Raw genomic sequence first — 25,201 nt, 5'->3', positions numbered from 1 at the left:
AAATATCGGTTGTACCGGCCTATATTTCGGCATGTACCGGCTGATATTTCAGCCTTTATTTTTTTTTTCATTTTTTCAAACTACAAGCCTATTTTTTGACTACCAATTTAGATTAGGCTATTTATAATTTATATATATATGTATTTATATATAGTTTATTCATATATAAACTATTATTTTAGGATTTAATTTGTATATATTTATATATATAATTTATTTACATATCGACTATCCCGAAACGGTACACGAAACAGTATCGGTATCGAAATATTTCGTTCCAGTGCCTTGACCGGTATGCCACCCGGTACGGTATTCAAAACATGGGCTCTGATATGAAGGCTCAATCATCATCAAATCAAATGAACACACTGCTTATAATACTTTTTCAATTCATTTACTAGAAGGCCCTTCCTTCAGCCGAGGTGTAACGTACTTTCGTGTAAAATTGTTGTATAGTTGTACAAAGATTGATGGAATATTCTATTAGTTAGTTAGGATTTGTTTTTCTCCTTTAGTACAAAGCAGCAGCACCATGTAGTAATCTACATGCACGATGGAATAAAGTTGAAATCTCTTTTCCATTCATTTTCTCCTTGCTTTTCTTCTCCTCAATTTCTGACTTCTTTTTCATTCATCATCTTTTGCTTTTCTTCTCTTCAGTTTTTATTATTCTTACATGGTATAAGAGCCACAAAGTGAGAATATTCTACTATGGCTATTGATATAAACAATTCCATGTTTTTAGATTTTACAAACATCATCCCCCTATTGCCTTGATCATGAGGACAACCCTTTCATCCCCTTGGTCCCTGACCTCCTCACCTCAAAGAATTATACAACCTGGTCAAGAGCTATGTGCATAGCTTTTCGTGCCAAGAACAAACTTGGTTTCATTAATGGAAAGTTAACCAAACCAACAGACCTTACTGACCCCCTTTATGATGCTTGGGAGAGATGCAATGATTTGGTAGTCTCCTAGCTCCACAATTCCATTAACCCAACCCTCAAATCCAATATTGCATTGGTGGATAATGCACAGCAAATATGGACTGAACTCAAAGATAGATTCACTCAACAAAATGGACATCGAATCTTCCAGCTCAAAAAGGCTCTCACAGGTTTGCAACAAGACACTGATTCAATTAGTGTTTATTTTGGCAAACTTAAAACTATTTGGGATGAACTCATCATCTATGATCCTATGCCTTATTGTACTTGTGGCGAACTTGTTGTACTACTTGATAGATACCAAAGAGATTGTGTAATACAATTCCCTATGGGCTTAAATGACTCTTATAACATTACCCGTGACCAGATCATGCTACTAGATCCCTTGCCTCCTATAAACAAAATTTTTCCTATGATTTAATAGCAATAAATGCAGCATCTAGTACTTCATGGCCACCCTTCACCTGATTCAATGGCCCTTGTTGTGAAACAACCATACCCATATTATAAGCCATTTTCTAGACCAACTCAGCCTCCCAAACGTGATAGACCTTTTTGCACTTACTGAAAAATTTAAGGGCATACTCTGGACAACTGCTTCAAAGCAGGAAATGCTCAAGCCCCTATTTGCACACACTGCCATATGAAAGGACACCTAGCAGACAAGTGCTACAAAGTGCATGGTTATCCATCTGGGCATAAATTTCAGGGCAAACCCAAACAACTTGGCTTTCCCTCTGCCAATATGACCTCACTTGAACTAGAGGGTCCATTCAATGACAACTGAACTTTTACTAAAGACCAGTACTAGCAACTCCTTTCATTATTGCCCTCAAAGGACGTCTCTATTGCCAATCATTTAGTCAATAGTGTTCAAGCAGATTATACCTCTTCTACTACTATGGCTGGTAACCCTCTTTGTTTCACTTCTTTCACTCCAACACATCACACAAACACACACCTACCTTGGATCATTGACACTAGTGCTACAGATCACATAATCTGTACCACCTCTCTCTTTTCATTATCACTTCTCATATTTCTTTTCTTATCAAACTTCCAAATTGCCACATTGCCCCTGTCACTCACATTGGCACTGTTCATCTTACTCCTACCTTAATTTTGCATAATGTGCTATGTGTTCCTTCTTTTGCTTTCAATTTAATCTCAACCAAACAACTAACCACTTAACTTTCTTGCTATTTTATATTTCTTTCACAAATCTGTTTTCTTCAGGACCTTTTGTCATGGACCACGATTGGCATGGGGGAGATGAAGAATGACCTTTACCATCTACTTACAGAACCAGTGTCTCTATCAGCTCTTCTTGATTACTTTTCTTCTTCTTTACATAAGACCGTTTCTATTTCTGTTGTTTTAAAAGATGTTGATCAAGTTTCTGATATATGGCATTGCATACTGGGCCATACTCTCATTTCAAGGATACATGTAATAACAGATTCCTCTATTAAAAATCATGTCTCCACTATTTCTGATACTAACCCATGTCATGTGTGTCCCATTGCCAAACATCATAAGCTTCCATTTCCAGATAACACTCATAAAACCAAAAACATGTTTGAAATTATACACTCACCCAACTCAGTAGAAGTATATGATGGCACCAAATACTTCTTAACCATTGCAGATGATTTCTCTAGGAGCACTTGGATTTACATGCTCAAAGCTAAATCTAACACCAGACCATGCATAGAGGCATTTTGCAATCTAGTAGAAACCCAATTTCAAATAAAAGTCAAAATTCTTAGAAGTAACAATGGTCTTGAGTTTCAAATGAGGGATTTCTTTAATAAAAAGAGAATCATTCATCACAGAACTTGTGTGGCAATCCCTCAACAAAATGGGTTGTTGAAAGAAAACATCAACATCTATTGAATATAGCTCGAGCCCTCAAGATTCAATTTAATCTTCCCAACATCTACTAGAATGATTGCATTCTCACTGTAGTATACATAATCAATCGAATTCCCAGTCCCTTACTTGCAAACAAAATCCTTTTTGAACTCCTTTTTAACACACCTCCCTCCTATTCTCACACGAGAATTTTAGGCTGCCTCAGCATGGGCGGGGCAAACCTCCCGTCTGCCAGATGCAGGGGTGGCCCGCATTTGGCCCCTAGTGAGGGCGGGGGTAGGCAGGGCCCAACCCTGCCCTCCACTTATATATTTATATATATTTATATTTTACAAATTATGTATATATAAATATATATTATAATTTGTTAGACTTGTTCACAAGATTGTACATGTATTACCTTGATCTCTTATATAAAGATTAGCATAGGATACCAAAACAATACAGATACCAAGACAATACATATACAATCTTGTGAACAAGTCTAGCACTCTTATGAACAAGTTTAACAAATTTAAAAATAATAACATAAAACTATGTTATTAATTTTTAAATTATTATTATCACCCTTAGAGTGCGTCTCAATCCCAACCCTAAAATAAAAAAATATGGATATTAATATTAAATATAATGAAATTAATGGATTAGGTTTATATCTCTATTAATTATAGAAAAATGATAGAAAATCTGTAAGTCAAGAAAATGGCTCTGGTAAGATTTCTCCAATAAAACAAAGTCCCCATTCCAATCTGAACAAACCAAACCCACCAGTTTTTGTCGCTAATAATTATATATGTTACGTGTCCCACCTGACACTTCTTTTGAACCTGCGGGCCTCGACGTCCTAATCCTGCGCCCACATTATATACGAATCTCAAAAGTTTTGATAACTTTATTCCATCGGGACTTTATTTTAGTGAGTTGTCTTGCCCAACTATTTTTAAATATTATTTAATTTTAAATCTTTAATTTTTTATTTAATCATTATAATTCTTTAAATTCTCGAATAAAACAAAAATTTTTCAAACTTTATAACAAAAAATTATATTTAAACAATTCTTTTATTTTATAATATTTTTATTTAATTTTTTATTCAAATTATTTCATTACTGTTTATATATATATTAACATATTCTAAATATTCGAACCGCTAACAAAGGGTACTGAGTTTGCAGTTTAAAGTTTTAAATATGACGTTTGCTATTTATAAGCTCCACACACTATATATTAGAATTTTTTTTTTTATTTTATTCTTCTTAAAACAATTGAATTATTTTACTTATCATCCATATACTACATATTTGATAAGAGAAAAAAATTAAAAAATAATAAAACAGATGGTGTGTGGTGTGTGAAGTTTATAAATATAATTTTTTATATATAAATATATATAGATATTTAGATATATATATATATATATATATATATATGTAGTCGTCAATAAAAGGAATTACTATCCCACCGAATTGCTAATAATTCAAGAATGAGTTCTAAGTTTTGTGTATTTATATTGGAAAAAAATAGATAAATTCAAGATTTACGTAAAAAGAAAAATTAATGATAAATTTTATTTTTTAAATGAAATACGTGGAATTTATTCAACCTAAAAGTGTATTAAAGATTAGTTTTAAGAAAAATGACACGGTCTCGTTTAGTTTTACAATTATTCTCATTCTCATCTCATCTTATCTCATATCATTTAATTATTATAATTTTTTTAAATTTTTACATAAAATAAAATAAAAAATTAACTTTTTCAAATTTTAAAATAAAAATAATATTAAAAAAATATATTTTAATAATATTTTCTTTAATTTTTAATTTTTATCTTAACTTATCTTAAAAATAAACGAGTTTCATGAGTTTATCTGATCAAAATTATCGTTTGAGTATTTTATTTTATTTATTATTTTTTTAATAATTAAAAAAATATTTATTAGTGAAGTTAATTTGAAAAACTCATGGGACTGCCCCTTATCCCTAATAATTCATTTGTACAAAATTCACGTGACAGGACTATTGGATTTTCTAGTGGCGGATGGCCGTTGTTTCTACAAGTGTACTGATATTACAAAAAGAATTAAGAAATCACCGTCAAATCATTTTCGACTGTATTTAAAGAGAGAGAGATAAGATAATGAACTCAGACAATACCACCAAAATGGACGCCATGGCTGATGATCTGCCTAAGAAGCTTCACATAGCCATGTTCCCATGGCTGGCCTTCGGTCACATAATCCCGTTCTTAGAGCTCAGCAAGCACATAGCTCGAAAGGGTCATCATGTCTCATTCATTTCTACTCCTAGAAACATTGAACGCCTCCCAAAGATCCCTCTGGATCTAGCATCTTTCATAACTTTTGTCGAGTTGCCCTTGTCCCATGTAGAGAACCTCCCAGAAAACGCAGAGGCCACCATGGACGTACCACATCACATAATTCCATATCTTAAGATAGCTTACGATAGTCTCCAGGAACCTTTATCTCGTTTCTTAGAAACCTCCACTCCCGATTGGATTGTATATGACTTCGCTCCCCATTGGTTACCACGAATTGCTGTTAAGTTATGCATCTCACGGGCGTTCTTCAGTGTTTTCAGTGCATCATGTCTAGGTTTCTTAGGACCCCCAGCAGAGTCTAGTGTGATGGAAGATGCTATATATCCAAAGGGCATGAGGATGGAGCCCGAGCGTTTAACTGTACCTCCCAAATGGGTTCCCTTCCCAACGAAAGTAGCGTTTCCGCTATTTATGGCAAAGCAACTAGTGCTTGGCTTTTATGAAGAAAATGCTTCTGGTATTTCCGATTGGTTTCGTTACAGTAAAACGGTGTTAGGCACCGAATTCATGGCTGTTAAAGCTTGCATGGAGGTCGAAGGTGAGTGGTTGAAACTTATCGGAAAACTTTATAATTTACCTATAATTCCCGTGGGCTTATTGCCACCGTCGGCGGAAGATCAAGGCGGACATGGCGATAACAAGGATAGCACTTGGGGAACGATTGTCGAGTGGTTAGACAAGCAAGAGAAAGGGTCAGTGGTTTACGTAGCATTTGGAAGTGAGACAAAACCAAGTCAAGAAGACTTCAAAGAGTTGGCTCTAGGGCTAGAGCAATCGGGTTTGCCTTTCTTTCTTGTTCTAAGAAAGCAAAATAGCCAAGAAAATGGGGAAGACTTGGATGATCAGATTCCTGAAGGATTTGAGGAACGAACCAGAGATCGTGGGGTTCTTTGGAAGGGTTGGGCGCCTCAGGTTAAGATATTAGGTCACGATTCAGTTGGGGGTTACTTTACACATTGTGGTTGGAGTTCAGTGACAGAGGCATTCCAGTTTGGACGTCCACTTATTATGTTGCCCATTTTTGGGGACCAAATACTGAATGGTAAACTTTTAGAAGAGATGCAGACGGGAGCAGAGGTACCCAGAAATGAGCAAGACGGGTCGTTTAGCAGGGAGTCTGTGGCCAAAACGTTAAGGTTGGTGATGAAGGACGTAGAGGGACAGATTTACAGGGACAAAGCCAAGGAGATGATGACAACTTTTGGAGACAAGCAACTCCAAGACCGAAATGTAGACAAATTCGTTGAGTTTCTTGAGAACCATGGACAGGCTTGTGGCGATCGCTAATGCCAAGGGTCGTTAGAATGTGAGTAAAGTACAGTAAAATTTGCCTCAAATTTGCCTTTTTTTTTTTTTGTTTTTGTTTCAGTTTCTGATTTTTCTGGAATTTTGAGTTGAAGATGCTGCTACTGTACGTTGGTCTTAAGTTTAAAATAAAGAAGCTAATTAATGCAGTGCTCGTTATACTAGATTTAGCCAGGCCACTCTATACATATCATGTTCAGAAAGTTTCTTCTGTAAATTTTCAGCCTAGAAGAAGAAAAAATTACAGTTTGCATGTGGTAATTCTCTGCTAATCAATTGGTTTTCTTTAAGAAAAAAAATGTAAAATGGGTTGAAAAATAGAAAAATAAATAATATCTATAATATGCTTTGTAAACCAGCGAACGAAGAAAATAATAAACACCATGTTGCCTTTGATATAGCTAGGGGTGCTACCTGCCCACTACGGGGCGGGGCCACCCTTTCCCCTTCCCCGCCCCCATATGGGCAGGGGTGGGAAATTTTTTTCCATTATCCTGCCCCAGTCCATGTGGGGGCGGGGTACCCATCCGCTTGCCGGGGTGCGGGGGTGGGCCTCCGTCCGGCCCCCCGCCCCCTACTTGGCCTTCAATCCAGCTCAGTTATCTGGGCCCTAAATGACTCAAAATCTATTTTTGGGCCATTTTGGGCCACTGTGGGTTCAAAATTTAACTAATATATATATTTAAAAATTGAAAAAAAAATATAGGTAGAACTATTAACTATATACTAAGTTTCAACTATTAACTAATTAAGTAATAATCATCACTAAGGTACTAAGCTATTACAATTTACATTTATACAAATTTAGAGAACTAATAAACTATTACAATATTACAAACATCTCTAAAAATATTAAATATTTCAAATTGTACTATTAATTATTGTAGCAACATTACACTTAATTGTAAATTAACAAAATCATAACTTTTCAATTTGATCAATTTGGGATGGCACCGTGGTAGTGAGTTCACTGAGTGGTGAATTGTGTCGATTGCTGTAAGACTGAAAATCAAGATCATAAAAGTTAAAAAGTTATAAAACTTGAAATATTAATAAGATAAAAATAAAACAAATTAGAATTATAAAGTTATAAAGATGAAACAAAAATTAAAAAAATTAAAATACAAAATATTCAAAATACTAATTGAGATGAGATTGAGATTGGGCCATTGGAATTTGGGATGAAGATGAGGCAGATGAACATAAACCGGTCATTAGAATTCGACATATATATTGAGAATATAAAAACTAAAAAACATACAAACAAAATAATTAGATACTAAATATTATATAAAATTATAAATGTAAGAAATAATTAAGGGACAAATTGTACAAACCATGGCAATGGTGGGTCCAATACAAAGTCATATTGCATTGGAGGTAGTCGTAGACGCCATCTCATGTATCATTATAACAATTAAATTTGAAATGAAATTAATGAATACCAATTAAATGAAAATAAATAAATTAATAAGAAATTAGAAAATGAAATTAAAATAAATACCATATCTAGGCTGATCACCTCCCTCCTCTTTGACGTCGGCTTCCTCATACTCAAGAACGTCCGGAACATAAATTGGAGTTCTCTTGATCCAATTCTGCGTGCAAATCAATGCCTCCACATTGGAAGGAGTTAATGAACTCCGAAATGAACCCAATACACGCCATTTGGTGTTAAAGGTCAACTCTGAGGCTATGGTGTTAACAGGGATGGCCAAAAGATTGCGGGCTATGTCTCCAAGGATGGGATACTTCACGACATTCACCTTTCACCAACTTAATATATCGAAGTCTCATGAAAATGGTAGAAGTTCCATTGCTAACTATCTGTCTCTCTATGACTGAGCCTCTACAGAACTCCAGATGAAGGGGGTTTGCTCAAACCTCTCACCCCAGTTCAATCTACGTCTTTTCCCAACCTCGACTACTGGAACTTGTGGGGGGTAGGTGTGGGTGCCGCAATATTACCACCCTACAGGACGGTAAACTCATCAAATAATCTATTAAAAGTTTCTCGAATCCTTACTACAATAAGCTCTGCCCATGCTTGCTCGTACGTAAGGCCCAATCCAAATACCATGCCATCCATCTTAATCCTCGGGTCAAGGACGACAGCTACATATAACAAAATATTAGCCCTAGTAAAATCTCCCCAACACTTGTCATACTTTGTCCTCATAACCAATGTCATCTCCCATAGCCTAATGTAACCACCCGCGATCATGTCATCTAATTCTTCTTTTATCCTACATATTTGTTGACAGAATTGATGGGATGTAGGGTATAAAGTTTCAGATAGCGTCGTAGTGACCTCGTAAAAAAGCCTTAAAAACTCTACAAAAATAGATACAATTTCTCAATCGTCATCTACAGGTTTCCCCAATCCCCCGTGATCATCAAAATATTTAACATATTGGATGTCTTCATCACCTAATAATGCAAATGTCAGCTTATATTCTTAGGAGGCCTCCAACATAAAAAATGTTGAGTTCCATTGTGTAGGCATATCAGTACAAAGGCCTTTCTTGGATGTTAGGCTCGCAGACCTCGTAGTAACCTTGAATTTCTCCAACCTTGAAGGAGAAGATCTCACCCATCTCACAGCAGTCCTGACTCAAGCAATTGAGTCATAAAGATCCCTGAAACCATTAATGACAATAAGATTTAGAATATGTGCCGCACATCTCATATGCAGACATTCACTACCCATGATTATCTTATTTGAGGTCTTCAGATGTCCCAATGAGGTATCATTAGACGAGGTATTATCAACTGTGACTGTAACAACTCGGGTCAACCCCCACTCCTTTATTGCGGCCTCCAAAACTTTCCCAATTGTCTCACCCTTGTGATCGGTGATTTGACAAAATTTTATAATTTTCTTATGCAATAAATTAGTAAGTGACATAATAGACCCCAACCTAAAATTATGGGGAGAAGTCCTCATGCAGGAGATGTTCACAACCCAGGAAATTGAAGCCATCAGAACCATCCCTATTAGCTTAGGAGGAAGAGAAGATAGAATGACATGGCAATTATCCAACAATGGATAGTATACAGTTAAAAGTGGTTACCACTACCAGAGGAGTGTGGAGTCAGGAATGGAGGGGGAAGCATCGAGAAAGCATAGTGACAAAGATGTGTGGAATAGGTTATGGAAGATGAAGGTTGCCCTTGCTGTAAAATTCTTTGTTTGGAGAGCCTGCAGTGAAGCCCTCCCCACTTCTGCCAACTTGAAGAGGAGGAAAGTCATTGAAGATCCCCTCTGTCCAATATATAGAATAGAACCTAAAACATCAGGCCATGCACTATGGGGATGTTTAGTTGTAAGGGATGTGTGGAGTAAAGGGTGCATCAAGGTCTAGAAGATGTCATACCAAAATGATTTATTCTTCAATATATGGATGTCTCTAGTGTAGCAATTGGATCAAAATGAATTAGAAGAGGTGATTGTAACATTAAAGGGGATATGGACCAGAAGGAACGAGTTTATTGATGGTAAAGGTTTCAGGCATCCCACCAGCATATCCCAAACAACAAGAATTGAGGTCGTTTCTTTCCATGAGGCAAACCAGTCCCACCAACCCAATCTAATACAGAGCAATCAGAAAGAACTCAAGTGGCAAAAACCAGCAGCAAGCCTCTTTAAAGCAAATTGGGATGCAGCTTTGAGTTTTAATACAGGTAGACTGCGGATGGGAGTAATAATTAGAGATCACAATGGTCGGGTTATAGGTGCACTCAGGGCATCTCGGGTAATCACAGAAAATCCTTTTGTTGCTGAAGCTTAAGGTCTTCTTTTAGCAAGTCTTTTGCAAGGAAATTGGCTTGAAGCTGTTAATATTGGAAGGGGATTCGAAACAAGTCATTGATCTCCTACAAAAGGAGGGATCCAACTGGAGCAAAAGGGGAATGATGATTGAAGATGCAAGACAAATATTGAACACTTTTAGTTAATGGACGACATCACATGCGTGTAGAGAGGCTAATATGGCTGCACACTGCCTAGCTAAATCAACTCTCAATTTCTTTGTAGACCTATATGATATTGAAGAATGTTCACTTTGCATTCAATCAATTGTAGCTACTGAGATGTTATAAGTTTGGTTTTTAATGAGATCAGTTTATCTTAAAAAAAAAAAAGAAATAAAATTGAATTGCTGAAAGAAAACATCAACACCTCCTTAACATAGCTCGAGCACTTAAAATCCAATCTAATCTTTCTATCAAATATTGGAATGACTGTATCTTGATTGCATACTATATAATCAACAGAGTTCCTAGTCCATCTTTGTCTAACAAAACTCTTTTTGAATTGCTATTAAAAAATCCACCCACTTACTCACATACAGTGACTTTAGGTTGCCTTTATTTGTTGTCACTTTATCTTAAGGTAGGAAGAAATTAAACCATTGTTGAAGAAAGTGCATTTTTCTTAGTTACCAATTTGGGGTCAAGTGTTACAAACTTTTGGATCTTGATACAAACACAATTTTCATTTCTAGAGATGTGATGTTTCATTGAGCACATCTTCCCTTTCCAGCATTCAAACTATCACATTTCACCTCCACCAATAGGTTCCAATAGCACTCTAACAAATGCTAGTTTATATTTCACCACACATTTCCATTGATCCAGTCACCATTTCTTCCCCTTGGTAGAGTTTGAAACCGCTTCTCCTCCTTCACTGGCTCCTCTTGCATCACCTTACCTCATTTCTCCATAGATTTCTGATGACTCATCACAACCCTCCAATGAAACTGATCTCAGAAGGTCAACCAGAATTAGGAGGGCACCTCGGTACCTGCAATACTTCCATTGCCAGCAAGCCTCCTCGCTTCAACATGCTCAATCTCTGTCCAAGACTTCAGGTACTCCCTTCCCTCTATCCAATTCTCTTACTTATAGCAACTAGTCACCTGCCTTTTTTTTTTTTTTTTCAACATTTCATCACACAATGATCCACACACCTATAATGAAGCTGTTAAGGACCATGACTAGTGTAAGGCAATGGAGGTTGAACTTGAAACACTAGAGTTGAACAACACATGGGAGGTCACTGACATGCCACCTGGGAAAACCACTATTGATTGTAAGTATGTTTACAAGACAAAATATAGATCAGATGGCAGCGTTGAAAGGAAAAAAGCTAGACTAGTTGCTAAGGGATTCACACAGCAAGAGAGAGTTGATTACCATGAAACATTCTCACCCGTGGCTAAGATGGTGACAGTTAGAACTCTCTTGGCTTTGGCAGCTATAAAGGGAAGGCATCTCCATCAAATTGATGTGAATAATGCATTCTTTCATGGAGAGCTTAATGAAAAAATTTACATGAAGAAACCTCCTAGTTATGATAAAGGAAAACTTGGTCAGGTTTGCAAGTTGCTTTCAAGTCTTTATGGCTTGAAGCAAGCTTCAAGGCAGTGGTATTCAAAGCTTTTTGTCTCACTCATTCTTTTTTGCTTTGTTTAATCAAAATCTGATTACAGCTTGTTCACATGGGTTGAAGGTGATTTTTTTTACTGCTTTATTAGTCTATGTTGATGACATAGTTGTAGCAAGCAACTCTTTAAAATCCATTGCTGCTCTCAAAGCCTTCTTGAACCAACAACTCAAGATTAATGACCTAGGCCACCTTAGATACTTTCTTGGGATTGAGGTTGCTCGATCCCCTCATGGCATACACCTTTGTGAAAGGAAATATACCTTAGATATTCTAGCTGATTCAAACACTCTACGGTTCAAAACCACAAGCTCAGTAAGGATTCTGGCACTTTATTGACTGATCCTAACATTTACAGAAGATTAATTGGCTGTCTCCTATACTTAACCATCACCAGACCAGATATTAGTTACCCCATTCAAATTTTGAGTCAGTTAATGCAGAAACAACTACTTACCATCTTGTAGCAGCACACAAGGTACTTAGATATTTGAAAGGAGCTCCTGGCCAAGGAATTTTTCTGTCAACTTCATCACCTCTTCAACTAAGAGGCTTCTGTGATTCAAATTGGGCCTCATGTCCAAACACTAGACGCTCAATAACTAGTTATTGCTTATTCTTAGGAAATTCACTGATTTCTTGGAAATCAAATAAATAACCAGTTGTCTCTCTTTCATTTGCAGAAGTAGAGTATAGAGCAATGGTTTCTGCTACTATTGAGTTCACATGGCTGCGTCAACTTCTTGCTGATCTCCTTATTAATCATCCCCAAGTTGCTAGTTTGCTATGTGATAATGAAGCTGCACTTTATATAGCAGCCAATCCTGTCTTGCACGAGAGGACCAAGCACATAGAGGTTGATTGTCATCTAATTAGGGATAAAATTCAAGAAGGCAGTATAAGGACAGCTCATGTGTCCACCATCTCTCAACTGGCTGACATATTCACCAAGACACTCCCCTCTTATCTGTTCCAATCTTATCTCTCCAAGATGAGAATAGCCAACATCTATTCTCCATCTTGGGGGGGAGGGGGGTATTGAAGCATGATGATCGTGCTTGATTACATCACCATCAGGATGAGCTCCCCAATGGTGCTGATGTGAAGGTGCAGCTTCCAAATGAAATCCATGTTGCCTCTGATGCAACTGAGATCATTTTACCAAAGGATCCCTTTGCATGTGTCTTTGTCACTTGTAAATAGTTTCTATTCATAGTGTCTCTTTTAGTATTTTTAGTACGTTTGTTATTTTCTGTAGTGGGCATTACAGACGTGTGCTAGGTAGTAGGCTACATATTCTTTTTTGCTAGTTGTTTTTGGCAAAGTCACAGTACTATATATGTAGGAAAGCAACAATTGTAATTTTATTCTTTTTGAATGAGAACAAAAGTTTGTCTCAATTCCTCTCTGTCTTTTACTTTTCTCTAAAATTCTTATAGTAAATTCACGTTATATTACAACCATGTGCCTCTAATAGTACTGAATATCACTCTAAAGCTTCAAACTACTATTTCGATCGCTTCAATTTCCTTTCATTCATTCGCACAACTAAGAGTACACCACTTCAGGAGAGTAGGCCTTGTTTGGTTATACAGATGAGATGAAAAATCTGTGAATAGTAGTGAGATAATTTGTAAATAGTAATGAAATGGTTTGAGTTAAGATTTGTATGGAATTTTAAAAAATGAGAGAGAAAAAATTGAATAAAAGAATTATAAAGGTAAAAGAGGGTTAAAATATAATTTTTAATATAATTTTTGTTTTGTGATTTGAAAAAGTTGAATTATTTTTTGTGTTTTGTTTGAAGATTTGAGAAAGTTGTAATGATTAGATTAAAAAGTTAAAAATTTGAAAATTTGAAATTGAAAAATGTTTGTATTTGAATGGTGTTTAAATGTTGAGATGAAATAAGATAAGATATATGAGATGAGATGAGATAGTTTGAGATGTTTGTGAAACCAAATCAGGCCGAATCCACCATGTCTGGTGTTTTTGGCCTTTTTTAAGAATTGGTATCATACCAAACCGGATCGAATCGGTCCAATCCAATCCGATTCAATCAATATTTTGGTGTGTTCTCACACCCTTATTTACAGGAGGTCCAGCTGCTTGGAAGATACAATATGTCAAAATAGATTTCAATTAATTGGCTCATTAATTTATTAGTAAAAGATGCTTTATTGAGTAATTATATAAGAGTTGATATGGAAGAGGTTTTTATTTATTTTTATTTTTTTTATGGATGAGATTAGAATACTCATTAATAAATGAATGTATGTTTATTTTAAAAAAAGGGTCTGTCATTAATTATATTACGTGTCCTGTAACACCTCGTATTTTAATATATTTTTAATTGAAGGGTTATTTTAATTAATTTAAATGTTAGTTCTCTTATTTTAAATTTATTAGATTTTTCGTTAGTTTATTTTTTTTATGATTTTTAATTCGTGAAAAATTATTTTGATATGCATTCTTAATATTAATTATTGTTATGCATTTAAATTGCTCTTTATTTTAAATTAGTTTATTGTTGGATTTAATTATTTTGTTTTCACTTAATCACTACGTTTAAATTATTTTATTTAACTTGGTGTTTTGAAATATTTTTCGTTAGATCATTTGTGTGACCCAAGATATAAGCATTGGACCTCATTTCTTTCCCTCACTTTTTCTTTTTCCTTTTTCCTTTTTTCTCTTTTTCTTTTCTTTTTCATTTCTTTTTCTCCTCTCTCTCTCTCCTTCCTCGCGCGAATTCCCTCTCTCACTCCCCCTCCATGCGTCGTCTTCCACCCAATGCTGTCGTGGCCGTCACTGCCCCTCCCAACCTCTTCCCCACTGACCGACGACCACTCCCCTCCATTTCTAGCTCCTCTCGTGCAACCGTGAGCCCCACGCACGGCTTCAAGCACGACACCTCTTGTGCTCGTGAGTTGCCATCGCCCTGCAATTGGCCACCACCTCTTCATCACATCACCGGCTACCCTTAGTTACCTAACCCACCCATCCTTAGCTCCGATCCGCCACCGGTGAAGTCCATCCATCTCCATTTTCGTTTTGGACTTTTTAGACTCCAACCGCTACCTACGCCACCACCCACGACCAACCACCACCACCATTAGCTTCACCGACATCCCAAACCCTTCCCTAGTAATTTCAAGTCTTTGTTTGTCTCTGTTCAAAATCTAACATTTTGATACCTACAGCCATAGTGCGTTTTGCACTGTTATGTTGCTGTGCCGTCACTTCTAGCACCTCCATAATCATTCAAAAATTATATTATAACATTGTAAGTATTTTTCTAAATAACTTTCGTGATTTAAATGTATTTTTATATTAACTTATTTTTACTATGATTTTCGGTTGGTTGTACCGGACTGAGTCAGAGGAGTAAGGGGGTTGGATGGATTGGAGGATGAAGTTGTTGTGTGACTGGTCTATGTTGTGATCTGTTGGTTATTGGATATTGTGTCGTATCGTATACATTACATATTTGCACGCATGTTTATGTTTGTAAATGAAAACTAAGTTTTTGCATGATTGCATTTATGTTCATGTATATATTTGAAAACTGAGTTTTCATGTGAGAAATGATTTTTGGGTGCATGTGTATCACAACCCTCAAGCCGAGATGAGGCATTATCTCGGTGGAGCTCATCTGGTCATTCGGGAGTGGAATATACTGAGTGACATCCCCTACGTTGTCGCTGGGCAACATCGGGATCAGACGGGATGGTAACGCTCTTCTGCCGACTCCGTGACCCCTCTACTGGCGGGGCTTAGAGGATGCTTGGCCATGAACGCGCTGGGCATAAAACTGGACATCGCTCCTTACGAAGTCACTCACACGATCGTTACCTGTGGTGTGACGAAGGGAGTTAGGGCGTGCGAATGATCCGAGTGGAGATCATGGTGCATACAGTTAAAATGGATATTGTGCGATTTTCTGGAAAAATGGTAGATTATTGATTTGGGTCATTTTCTGAAAAAATGGCGGGAAAATGTATATGGAAATATTTCGGGCAAAAAATGAGATTTTGGCGTGCGTAGGAAAAATGTTGTTTTGGGTCTAATGCATATTTCATCATATGCATGCATAATTGTTGGCTGCATTAATGCATTTTTATTCTCGAGGATTGTTTGGATTATTACTTACCTGCGGTACAGTTTTATGGTATCGCAGATTTTGATGCAGATGATACTAAGGTTGAGCCTGAGGATTTGGCTCCGCTAGAGGAGTGATATGGGATCACTCGTTTATGTATTTGGACTTTGTATTATATTTTTCAAGATAACTGTATAACTCTTTTTTTTAAAACGTTTTACTTATATAAATTTGTATTAAACAATTCTGGTACTTAATCAACTTACTTAAACTATCCGCTGCATTATTCATTGTATACTGTTGCATGTACACACACTTGGCACTATCGTTGGGATGCGTGATCGTGTTGTCATCATCCGGGCGTCACATGTCCCACAACAGTTGTTATCTCCATCCAATCGGACCTAAGCTACTCCCATACCCTACCATTTTTTGTCGCTAATAATTACATGAGTGATGATACTAGGGCTGTGCATAATGGGCTGTAAGCCCGATCCGTCTGAAAGACCCGACTTCCCTAACCCATGAAAGACGGGTTCATCGGGTTAAATGCATGATACTGGGTTTTAGGAAACACAACCCGTCGAATCCGTCAAAACCAAAAACACTACCCTTGAGACAAGAACACTACCCTAGCCTCCCATCTCCAACTCTCTAGAACTCTCTCGGCCATAGCCCTCCCATCTCCAACCCTAGCTCTCGGCCCATTCCTCTGGCTCCGACAGAACATGAAGAATAGCTTGCTCACCAACTCTCCAGAACGTCAATTCTCTTTGTCACTTCGATTACTACTTGGAAGCTAGCTTCGATGTCGACGCACTTGACCTGGAAGTTTTATTATGCAATCTCACTGGTCTTTTTCTTTCCTTTCATTTGTTTTCCTTTGAGTTTTGATTTTCCCAAGAAATTTCTACATGGATCTGACAAATGATATGGCTTTCGTGGGTTTTTTCTACAGATTTGGAGTTTTATGGCTATTTTTAATTTTTTGGTTTAATTCGTCTTCAAGTTTCTGAAATCTGTGGGTTTTTTTCTCCCTATTTCAATAGAATATATTGTGATTTTAGTTGTTTGGCTCATGAGGAAACGAAGGAAAAAATGAATTCTGGTGTTGAGTAAATAAAATGAAATGGGCTAGTGTTGTGGAGGGTAGATACATGTTGCAAATATGACCTAAAGAAAATGAAATGGATTCAACACAACGGTATTTCTCAGAATTAGAATCTGTTGTGGTTTTAGTTGTTTGGCTCATCAGAAAACGAAGTAAAATGAAGAAACCTACATTAAGAGGCTCTTCTCCCACATATAAAATGAATTCCACTTTCTTAGATCCCTCATTACAGCCTCTCATGAGTCAATACCAACTCTATCATCACGGATTCACAGCACTGTATGAAGAAGAAGAAGAAGAAGATGGGTTCGACTCGATCCGAATAAACTGGATCGGTTCGGAACGGGTTGGCATGCCCCAGCTATGCGGATCGGATCGGGTCTAAACCCGGCTAAGGCTAGTCAAGTTGCAGACCTAGATGATACCCTTCCTATGGGTTAACAACCTGTTTACAATGAATTCATGACGTGGTATGTTATTTATTAAAAAGATTAAAAATTTTGAATTTTAAGCCCAGTACCCATTGTATATCATCTTGTCCAAAATTTTGCAATATGCCAAAGCTCTACAACTTCAGATCCCTACAGTGCGAAGTCGAGCCTCTCGTTCTCTCTACTTCAATTTTACCAGCAAATGGATGCTACTCGGAGACTTGATGAGGGCAACGATTGTGAGAATGAGGGCATTTAATTGGTGAGATGCACGATGTCGAGGGAAAAAGGGATGTGGCCCCGTGGAGGATGCGAACTTAAGAGAAGTGAGCACGAAGGTTTTTGAAATGTGAAACTAGTTGAGGGGGCGAGAGCCACTCAATTCTTGAACAAAACAAAAAAAACTGAAAACAATGGATTTTAGCTCTTGTTTTTGTTTTCCTTTAATATGCTGGTGCTGAAGATAATGCGGTTTTGGATAAAGCCCGAAATAATTTTCCAACGAAAAGACATTTGAGAGGGAGAGAGAAAGACTTTTGTGTGGAGGAAACTCAAAAATTAGAGAGAGGAAGGGAGAGAGAAGCCTACCTAAGATGAACGGAGCACATTGGAGGGCGGGAGTTGCCAACGTTCTAACAGGTACTTTAAAAATTCCTTGGTAAAATGGTGTACAATGGGCACTGGGCTTCAGATGAATCAGATCTTGCATTTCCAATTTTTTTTTTGTGTGATTCATAAATTGCCACGTAGTTCCGTTGTAAATTGGAGGCAAACCAGTAGCAAGGCTATCATTTTCCTAATTACATTACATCTGCCACTTGCTACCTCTTTTATTTTTCTGAATTACTAACGTACGAGCAACTAGTACAAACATCTAACTCCGAAGAAATGCGGATTTGACTTACTACCTCCATGGTTCAAAATAGGGATCTATAAAGTATATCTTTATAAGATATAATCCGTTATTTTCTCCTATATTTTTATTTTCTGTAATATTTTTTGCTTTAAAAAAGAACACATAGTCTTTAGGGCTTTTGTGCGTAGAGTATGTCCTCTACTCCTTCTTAAACAGAATATGGGGTTTGGTTAGCTTTGTCTTAGACATAGTTGTATTGTCTCTCAGACTTTAGGTCTGTAAAGATTTGTAGCTTGGACTAGACCAGGTCAATCACGGTTGTGTAATGGGAAACTATTAATGTTGTAGTTGGCTTGTGATGCGTGTTTCATATTAAGTTTGTAATATCCATTATTAATGAATGTAATATACTTTTCTAAAAAAAAAAAACTCCCCAGAAATGGTATGTATCAATCACTATTCACTGCTACATCTTATATTTATAATTTTTAAAATAAAGAACAATTTAAATGCATCACAATAATAAATATTAAGAAAACATATCAAATTTAATTTTCACAATTTAAAGATCATAAAATAAACCATTTAAAAATATCTGATAATTTTAAAACAAGAGAATAAATTTTTGAATTAATAAAAATAATTCTTCAATAAAAATACACTAAAATACGAGGCGTTGCATAAATATTGAAAGAAATCATATACAATCAAAGGGATTTGAAAGAAAAGTGTGTGATTTGTTTTTGTTGTAATTATTGACAATTGATTTTGTATTGAAAACAGTACACTCAAGGGGGTATTTTTACCAATCAATTAGAGTAGTTTAAGAAATGTATTGATGCCATGAAAAGGGAAAAAGTCATACAAACTAGCAAAAACAAGTAGTGTGCTGGAATTCATAGCCTTTGAGCAGTTTCTCATATAAATTTTTGAATCCATTGATAGTTGAGTTGAATGCTCAAGCCATTGTGTGCAAACACATCCATACGTAAGGCTCAAATTCTTAGAGATTTTTTATTGGAGATTTATGATAAGCAGAAATCACTAAACACAACAAAATATATAAAAATTTTTTTCATGTAACTCTTGACAAGAAAAAGCTATGGTTTGATGCAATCAGAATGATGAAATAGGCCAATTGCAATGGGTCATTTTCAGTAGGAAACGAATAGGGATTACCGTCTTACCCAAGAGAAAAATGACAAAAAAGTGGAGAAACAAACAAAAAGTTGGACCAACTTTTTGAAGTTCATTATTAATGCTTGTAAGTATTTATACAAAGGAAATAATATATACAAATATACAAAAATAATACAATAATAAACTGTAAGCAAATTAGGTGAACAATGGTATATGGGTTAACACCAGCAATTGTCAACAATGAGAAAATTGTCCATTTTTCTTATTTAATTCCTGGTGAATTTGTATTTCCAAACAGATTTTATGTTTTTGAGCACTTGATTTTCCCTAACATTTGTAGATAAAATAACATTTGAGTAAAAATAGAGAAATAGATGGAGGAAAAACTACAGCTCAGAAGAGAGGGAAAACGAGGCCAGCGGAAGGTGGACTAGAACCAGAGGTCCATGTCGAAAATAGAGGGGGAAAGTGAGGCCAGCACCTATAGGTTGTAGTAATACAATGAGAGGAGAATGACAATGGCAGGGAGGATAGCTGGGTTTGTTTTCATTTTTGTTTTTGATTTTTTTTAATTCACGTGGCATGCCACTCAAGTGGGACATGTCATTCGGCAAAAAACTTATGTGCCCAACTTCGATGACTGTAGCAGCTTCCTTTAAAAAGTAAAAGATGATCTAAATATTAAATGTTAAAGATATATATAAATACATTAGCAGTAATTTTTTTTAAAAATATTTTTTAAAAAATTGAAATACACTAACCGTAACTTTGCTTGAGAGGACTACATAGTATTTTCTATTCCAAAAACAAAGGTCGGACATGCATGTTTTTTTAATCTGAACAAGTGTACTAGTGTAAATTAAATTCATATCTACTAAATATATAAATGCAAATGTTGGATGAACAATATTTTTGTCTAACATTTTCAATTCCAATTTTGCCCTTATCTAATTTTTTTTTTAATTTCTTTTCACCGCCTTTGATCCTTTAGGTCTTCGAAATCTCCTTCTTTCCTTCTGAATCTCCGTATCACATGGGTATGATTGCTTTTGGTTCTGTCTTCCTCCAATTCCTGTGATTTTGATTTTTTTTTTCACAGCTTTCACCACTCTTATCAGATTCTGAATTTTTTTCCCACCGCTTTCATTGTTTGCCTCTTAGTAGAAGAGTGATTTTCATCTTCTTTGGCCGCGGTCTATGTTTCTTGATTCAGGGTGTGTGTTTCTCGATTGTTTTCTATCGTTTTCATTGCCATTGCACCGTGGGTATGGTTTTCTATTGTCCTCGTCACAGTGTGTATTCATCGATTTGCCTTCAATTTCTGTCTCTTTTGCTCATCTATTTTCTCAATTCTGTTTAGATTTAAAGAAACTGGTAGATATTAGGATTTTAAGACTAGAGATTTGTTTTAAGACTTTGATAGGGCAAACTCATGAGACTCTTTGTTTTCGTAGATGTGAGTTGATATAAAAGTTAAAAATTGAATAAATATTTTTAGAATATATTTTTTTATTTTGAGATTTGTAAAAGTTGAATTGTTTATTTTATTTTGTGTGAAAATTTAAAAAAGTTGTAATTATTAGATGAGATAAGATGAGATGAGAATGGTTGGGAAAACAAACGAGACATTGTCATTTTTCTTAAAACTAATTTTTTATACACTTTAAGATGGATGAATTCCACCTATTTCATTTAAAAAAAATAAAATTGATCATTAATTTTTTTTTTTTGACGTAAATCTTGAATTTATCTATTTTTTCCAATATAAATACACAAAACTTGGAACTCTAATACTAGAGATATCATTTCTCGAATTATTAGCAATTCGGTGTGATATTAGTGATTCCTTTTATTGACAACTACATATATGTGGTATAAGATTTTCTGGTGGTGGATACCCGTGGTTTCCTACAAGTGTGATGACGATTACAAAAACAATTAAGAAATAACCGTCACTAAAATTTACCGTCAAATCATTTTGGACTGTATTTAAAGAGAGAGAGAGAGATAAGATAATGAACTCGGATCAATACTGGCCACCAAAATGGACGCCATGGCTGATCATGATCTGCCTAAGAAGCTTCACATAGCCATGCATGTTTCCATGGCTGGCCTTCGGTCACATAATCCCGTTCTTAGAGCTCATTCATTTCTACTTCTAGAAACATTGAACGCCTCCCTAAGATCCCTCTAGATCTAGCATCTTTCATAACTTTTGTGAAGTTGCCCATGCCCCATGTACAGAACCTCCCAGGAAACGCAGAGGCCACCATGGACGTACCACATCACATAACTCCTTATCTTAAGATAGCTTACGATAGTCTCCAGGAACCTTTATCTCGTTTCTTAGAAACCTCACTCCCGATTGGATTGTATATGACTTTGCCCCCCATTGGTTACCACCAATTGCAATTAAGTTATGCATCTCACGGGCGTTCTTCAGTGTTTTCATTGCACCATGTCTAGGTTTCTTAGGATCCCCAGCAGAGTCGAGTGTGATGGAAGATGCTATATATCCAAGGGGCACGAGGATGGAGCCGGAGCGTTTAACTGTACCTCCCAAATGGGTTCCCTTTCCAACGAAAGTAGCGTTTCCGCATTTTATGGCAAAGAAACTAGTGCTTGGCTTTTATGAAGAAAATGCTTCTGGTATTTCCGATTTGTTTCGTTACAGTAAAATGGTGTTAGGCACCGAAGTCATGGCTATTAAAGCTTGCATGGAGGTCGAAGGTGAGTGGTTGAAACTTCTCGGAAAGCTTTATAATTTACCTATAATTCCGGTGGGCTTATTGCCACCGTCGGCGCAGGGGCGGCTCAATGCACACGGTGGCCTAAGGCAAGAATTTAAGATGAGATTATTTTTAAAAACTTTGAATATAATAATTCAATTAACTCTCCAATTAAGTATAATACAAATAAACAAACATTCTGATTCTAGAGTATACGATTTTTCTTTTTTTTTTTTTCTTTTTTTCTTTGTATAAGTTTCAAAATCATAAAAGATTTTTTTTTTTTTTTTTTACCAAAGACATGTGACTTGATTGCCATAACCTCTAGCCTCCAAAATAGAAGTCTGGAATTTAAAACCACCTCCCCCAAATCGAAAAAAAGAAAAAAAATCATAAAACTTTTCTTTTTCAGATCTTCAGTATTATTTAAAGTTGAGATTAAAATCTAAATTTTGCATTTTATTCTTAATTATTGTGTATCTCAAATAACTACGCTTTTATTTTATAAGGTGTTTATTGGAAATATTGCTTTATTAATTTATTTACAACTCATAGCAAAATGTTAAAAGAATATACTAGATGTGTTCGTTACAATACTAACCTTTTTTAATATCTATTTTCTATCAATTTTATTTTTTGAAAGAATATAAATGGCTTGTGTCAATTTTTTTTTGAACAAACCACATTAGCCATTAGGGGCTTTTTGGTGGGACTTAAGGAGTAGGGGCCTTAGCACTGTTTTCAATTTCGTACCGTACTAGCTGGTATGGCCGATATTTGCCGTACCAGTCTTTGGGCCGGTACAGATACTATATACGTTTCGTACCGGTCCAAATATCAGTCGGTATCGGTCGTACCGGCCTCAATTTCGACCTGTACAGGCCTATATTTCGATCGGTACTGGCTGATATTTCGGCCTTCAATTTGTTTTTATTTTTTTTTCATTTTTTCAAACTACAAACTTATTTTTTGACCTCTAATTCAGACTAGGCTATTTATAATTTAGATATATGTATTTATATATAATTTATTCATATATAGACTATTATTTTAGAATATAATTTATTTATATTTATATATATAATTTATTCATATATCGACTATCCCGAAACGGTACACGAAATGATATCGATACCAAAATATTTCATTCTAGTGCCTTGACCGGTACGGCTTCCAGTACGGTATTCAAAACATTGGCGCCTTAGGCAAGTGCCTTAGTCGCCTTGCCTTTGAGCCGCCCCTGCATCGGCGGAAGATCAAGGTAGACATGACGATCACAAGGATAGCACTTGGGGAACCATTGTCGAGTGGCTAGACAAGCAAGAGAAAGGGTCAATGGTTTATGTAGCATTTGGAAGTGAGAGCAAACTAAGTCAAGAAGACTTCAAAGAGTTGGCTCTTGGCGGGTTTGCCTTTCTTTCTTGTTCTAAGAGAGCAAAATAGCCAAGAAAATGGAGAAGACTTGGATGATCAGATTCCTGAAGGATTTGAGGAACGAACCAAAGATCATTGGGTTCTTTGGAAGGGTTGGGCACCTCAGGTTAAGATATTAGGTCTTGATTCAGTTGGGGGTTTCTTTACACATTGTGGTTGGAGTTCAGTGACAAAGGCATTCCAGTTTGGACGTCCACTTATTATGTTGCTCATTTTTGGGGACCAAATATTGAATGGTAGACTTTTAGAAGAGATGCAGACAGGAGCAGAGGTACCCAGAAATGAGCAAGACGGGCCGTTTAGCAGGGAGTCTATGGGCAAAACCCTAAGGTTGGTGATGAAGGATGTAGAGGGATAGATTTACAGGGATAAACTAAGGAGATGATGACAAGTTTGGAGACAAGCAACTCTAGTACCCATATGTAGACAAATTCGTTGAGTTTCTTGAGAATCGTGGACAGGCTTCATGTGGTGATCACTAATACCAAGCGTCGTTAGAAAGTGAGTAAAGTACAGTAAAATTTGCCTCAAAGTTCCTTAATTAAGGAGTAAATTATGTTTACAAGCACTTTTTCCCTTATTTTTTTTTTGTTGTTTCAGTTTCTGATTTATCTTGAATATTGAGTTGAAGATGCTGCTTCTGTACGTTGGTTTTAAGTTTAAAATAAAGAAGCTAATGCAGTGCTTGTTATACAAGATTGAAACTAGCTTGTATTATTGCAAATCTAAAGAAGATTCAACCACCTGGTTTCTGTCTGTGATGAGGTCGGTGTTTTATTGTAATTATAATAATGCTGGGGCGGGGAAAACAAGGACAAGTATATGAGCAAAGTTTAATGCTACCAGACACTGATTCAATTAGTGTTTATTTTGGTAAACTTAAAACTATTTGGGATGAACTCATCATCTATGATCCCATGCCTTATTGTACTTGTGGCAAACTTGATGTACTACCTGATAGATACCAAAGGGATTGGGTAATACAATTCCTTATGGGCTTAAATGATTCTTATAATATTACCCGTGACCAGATCATGCTACTAGATCCCTTACCTCCCATAAACAAAATTTTTTCTATGATTCAATAGCAATAAATGCAGCATCTAGTACTTCATAGCCACCCTTCACCTGATTCAATGGCCCTTGTTGTGAAACAACCATACCCATTTTATAAGCCATTTTCGAGACCAACTCAGCCTCCCAAACGTGATAGACCTTTTTGCACTTACTGCAAAATTCAAGGGCATACTCTGGACAACTGCTTCAAAGCAGGAAATGCTCAAGCCCCAATTTGCACACACTGCCATATGAAAGGACACCTAGTAGACAAGTGCTACAAAGTGCATGGTTATCCACCTGGGCATAAATTTCAAGGCAAACCCAAACAACATGGCTTTCCCTCTACCAATATGACCTCACTTGAACTAGAGGGTCCATTCAATGACAACTTAACTTTTACTAAAGACCAGTACCAGCAACTCCATTC

The 25,201-nt window shown here is 36.2% G+C and overlaps 1 protein-coding gene across 1 annotated transcript; it reads left to right on the top strand.

Moving 5' to 3' along the window:
- Window positions 1-4,919: 4,919 nt before the first annotated feature.
- Window positions 4,920-24,273, top strand: LOC121261605 (putative UDP-rhamnose:rhamnosyltransferase 1). Its single transcript, XM_041164050.1, has 2 exons — window positions 4,920-6,434; window positions 24,184-24,273. The coding sequence occupies exons 1-2, from the start codon at window positions 4,961-4,963 to the stop codon at window positions 24,195-24,197; spliced, it is 1,488 nt and encodes a 495-aa protein (XP_041019984.1). The 5' UTR covers window positions 4,920-4,960; the 3' UTR covers window positions 24,198-24,273.
- The last annotated feature ends 928 nt before the right edge of the window (window positions 24,274-25,201 follow it).

The sequence above is a fragment of the Juglans microcarpa x Juglans regia genome, chromosome 4D (assembly GCF_004785595.1).
Source record: "Juglans microcarpa x Juglans regia isolate MS1-56 chromosome 4D, Jm3101_v1.0, whole genome shotgun sequence".
In the NCBI taxonomy this organism is placed as follows: Eukaryota; Viridiplantae; Streptophyta; class Magnoliopsida; order Fagales; family Juglandaceae; genus Juglans; species Juglans microcarpa x Juglans regia.
Note: the sequence above shows the minus strand (reverse complement) of the source record. Positions and strands in the feature narration are given on the sequence as shown.

What these genes read in the sequence shown, in the direction of transcription:
- LOC121261605 (XM_041164050.1), top strand. Translation starts at nt 4,961, where the DNA reads ATGAACTCAGACAATACCACCAAAATGGACGCCATGGCTGATGATCTG.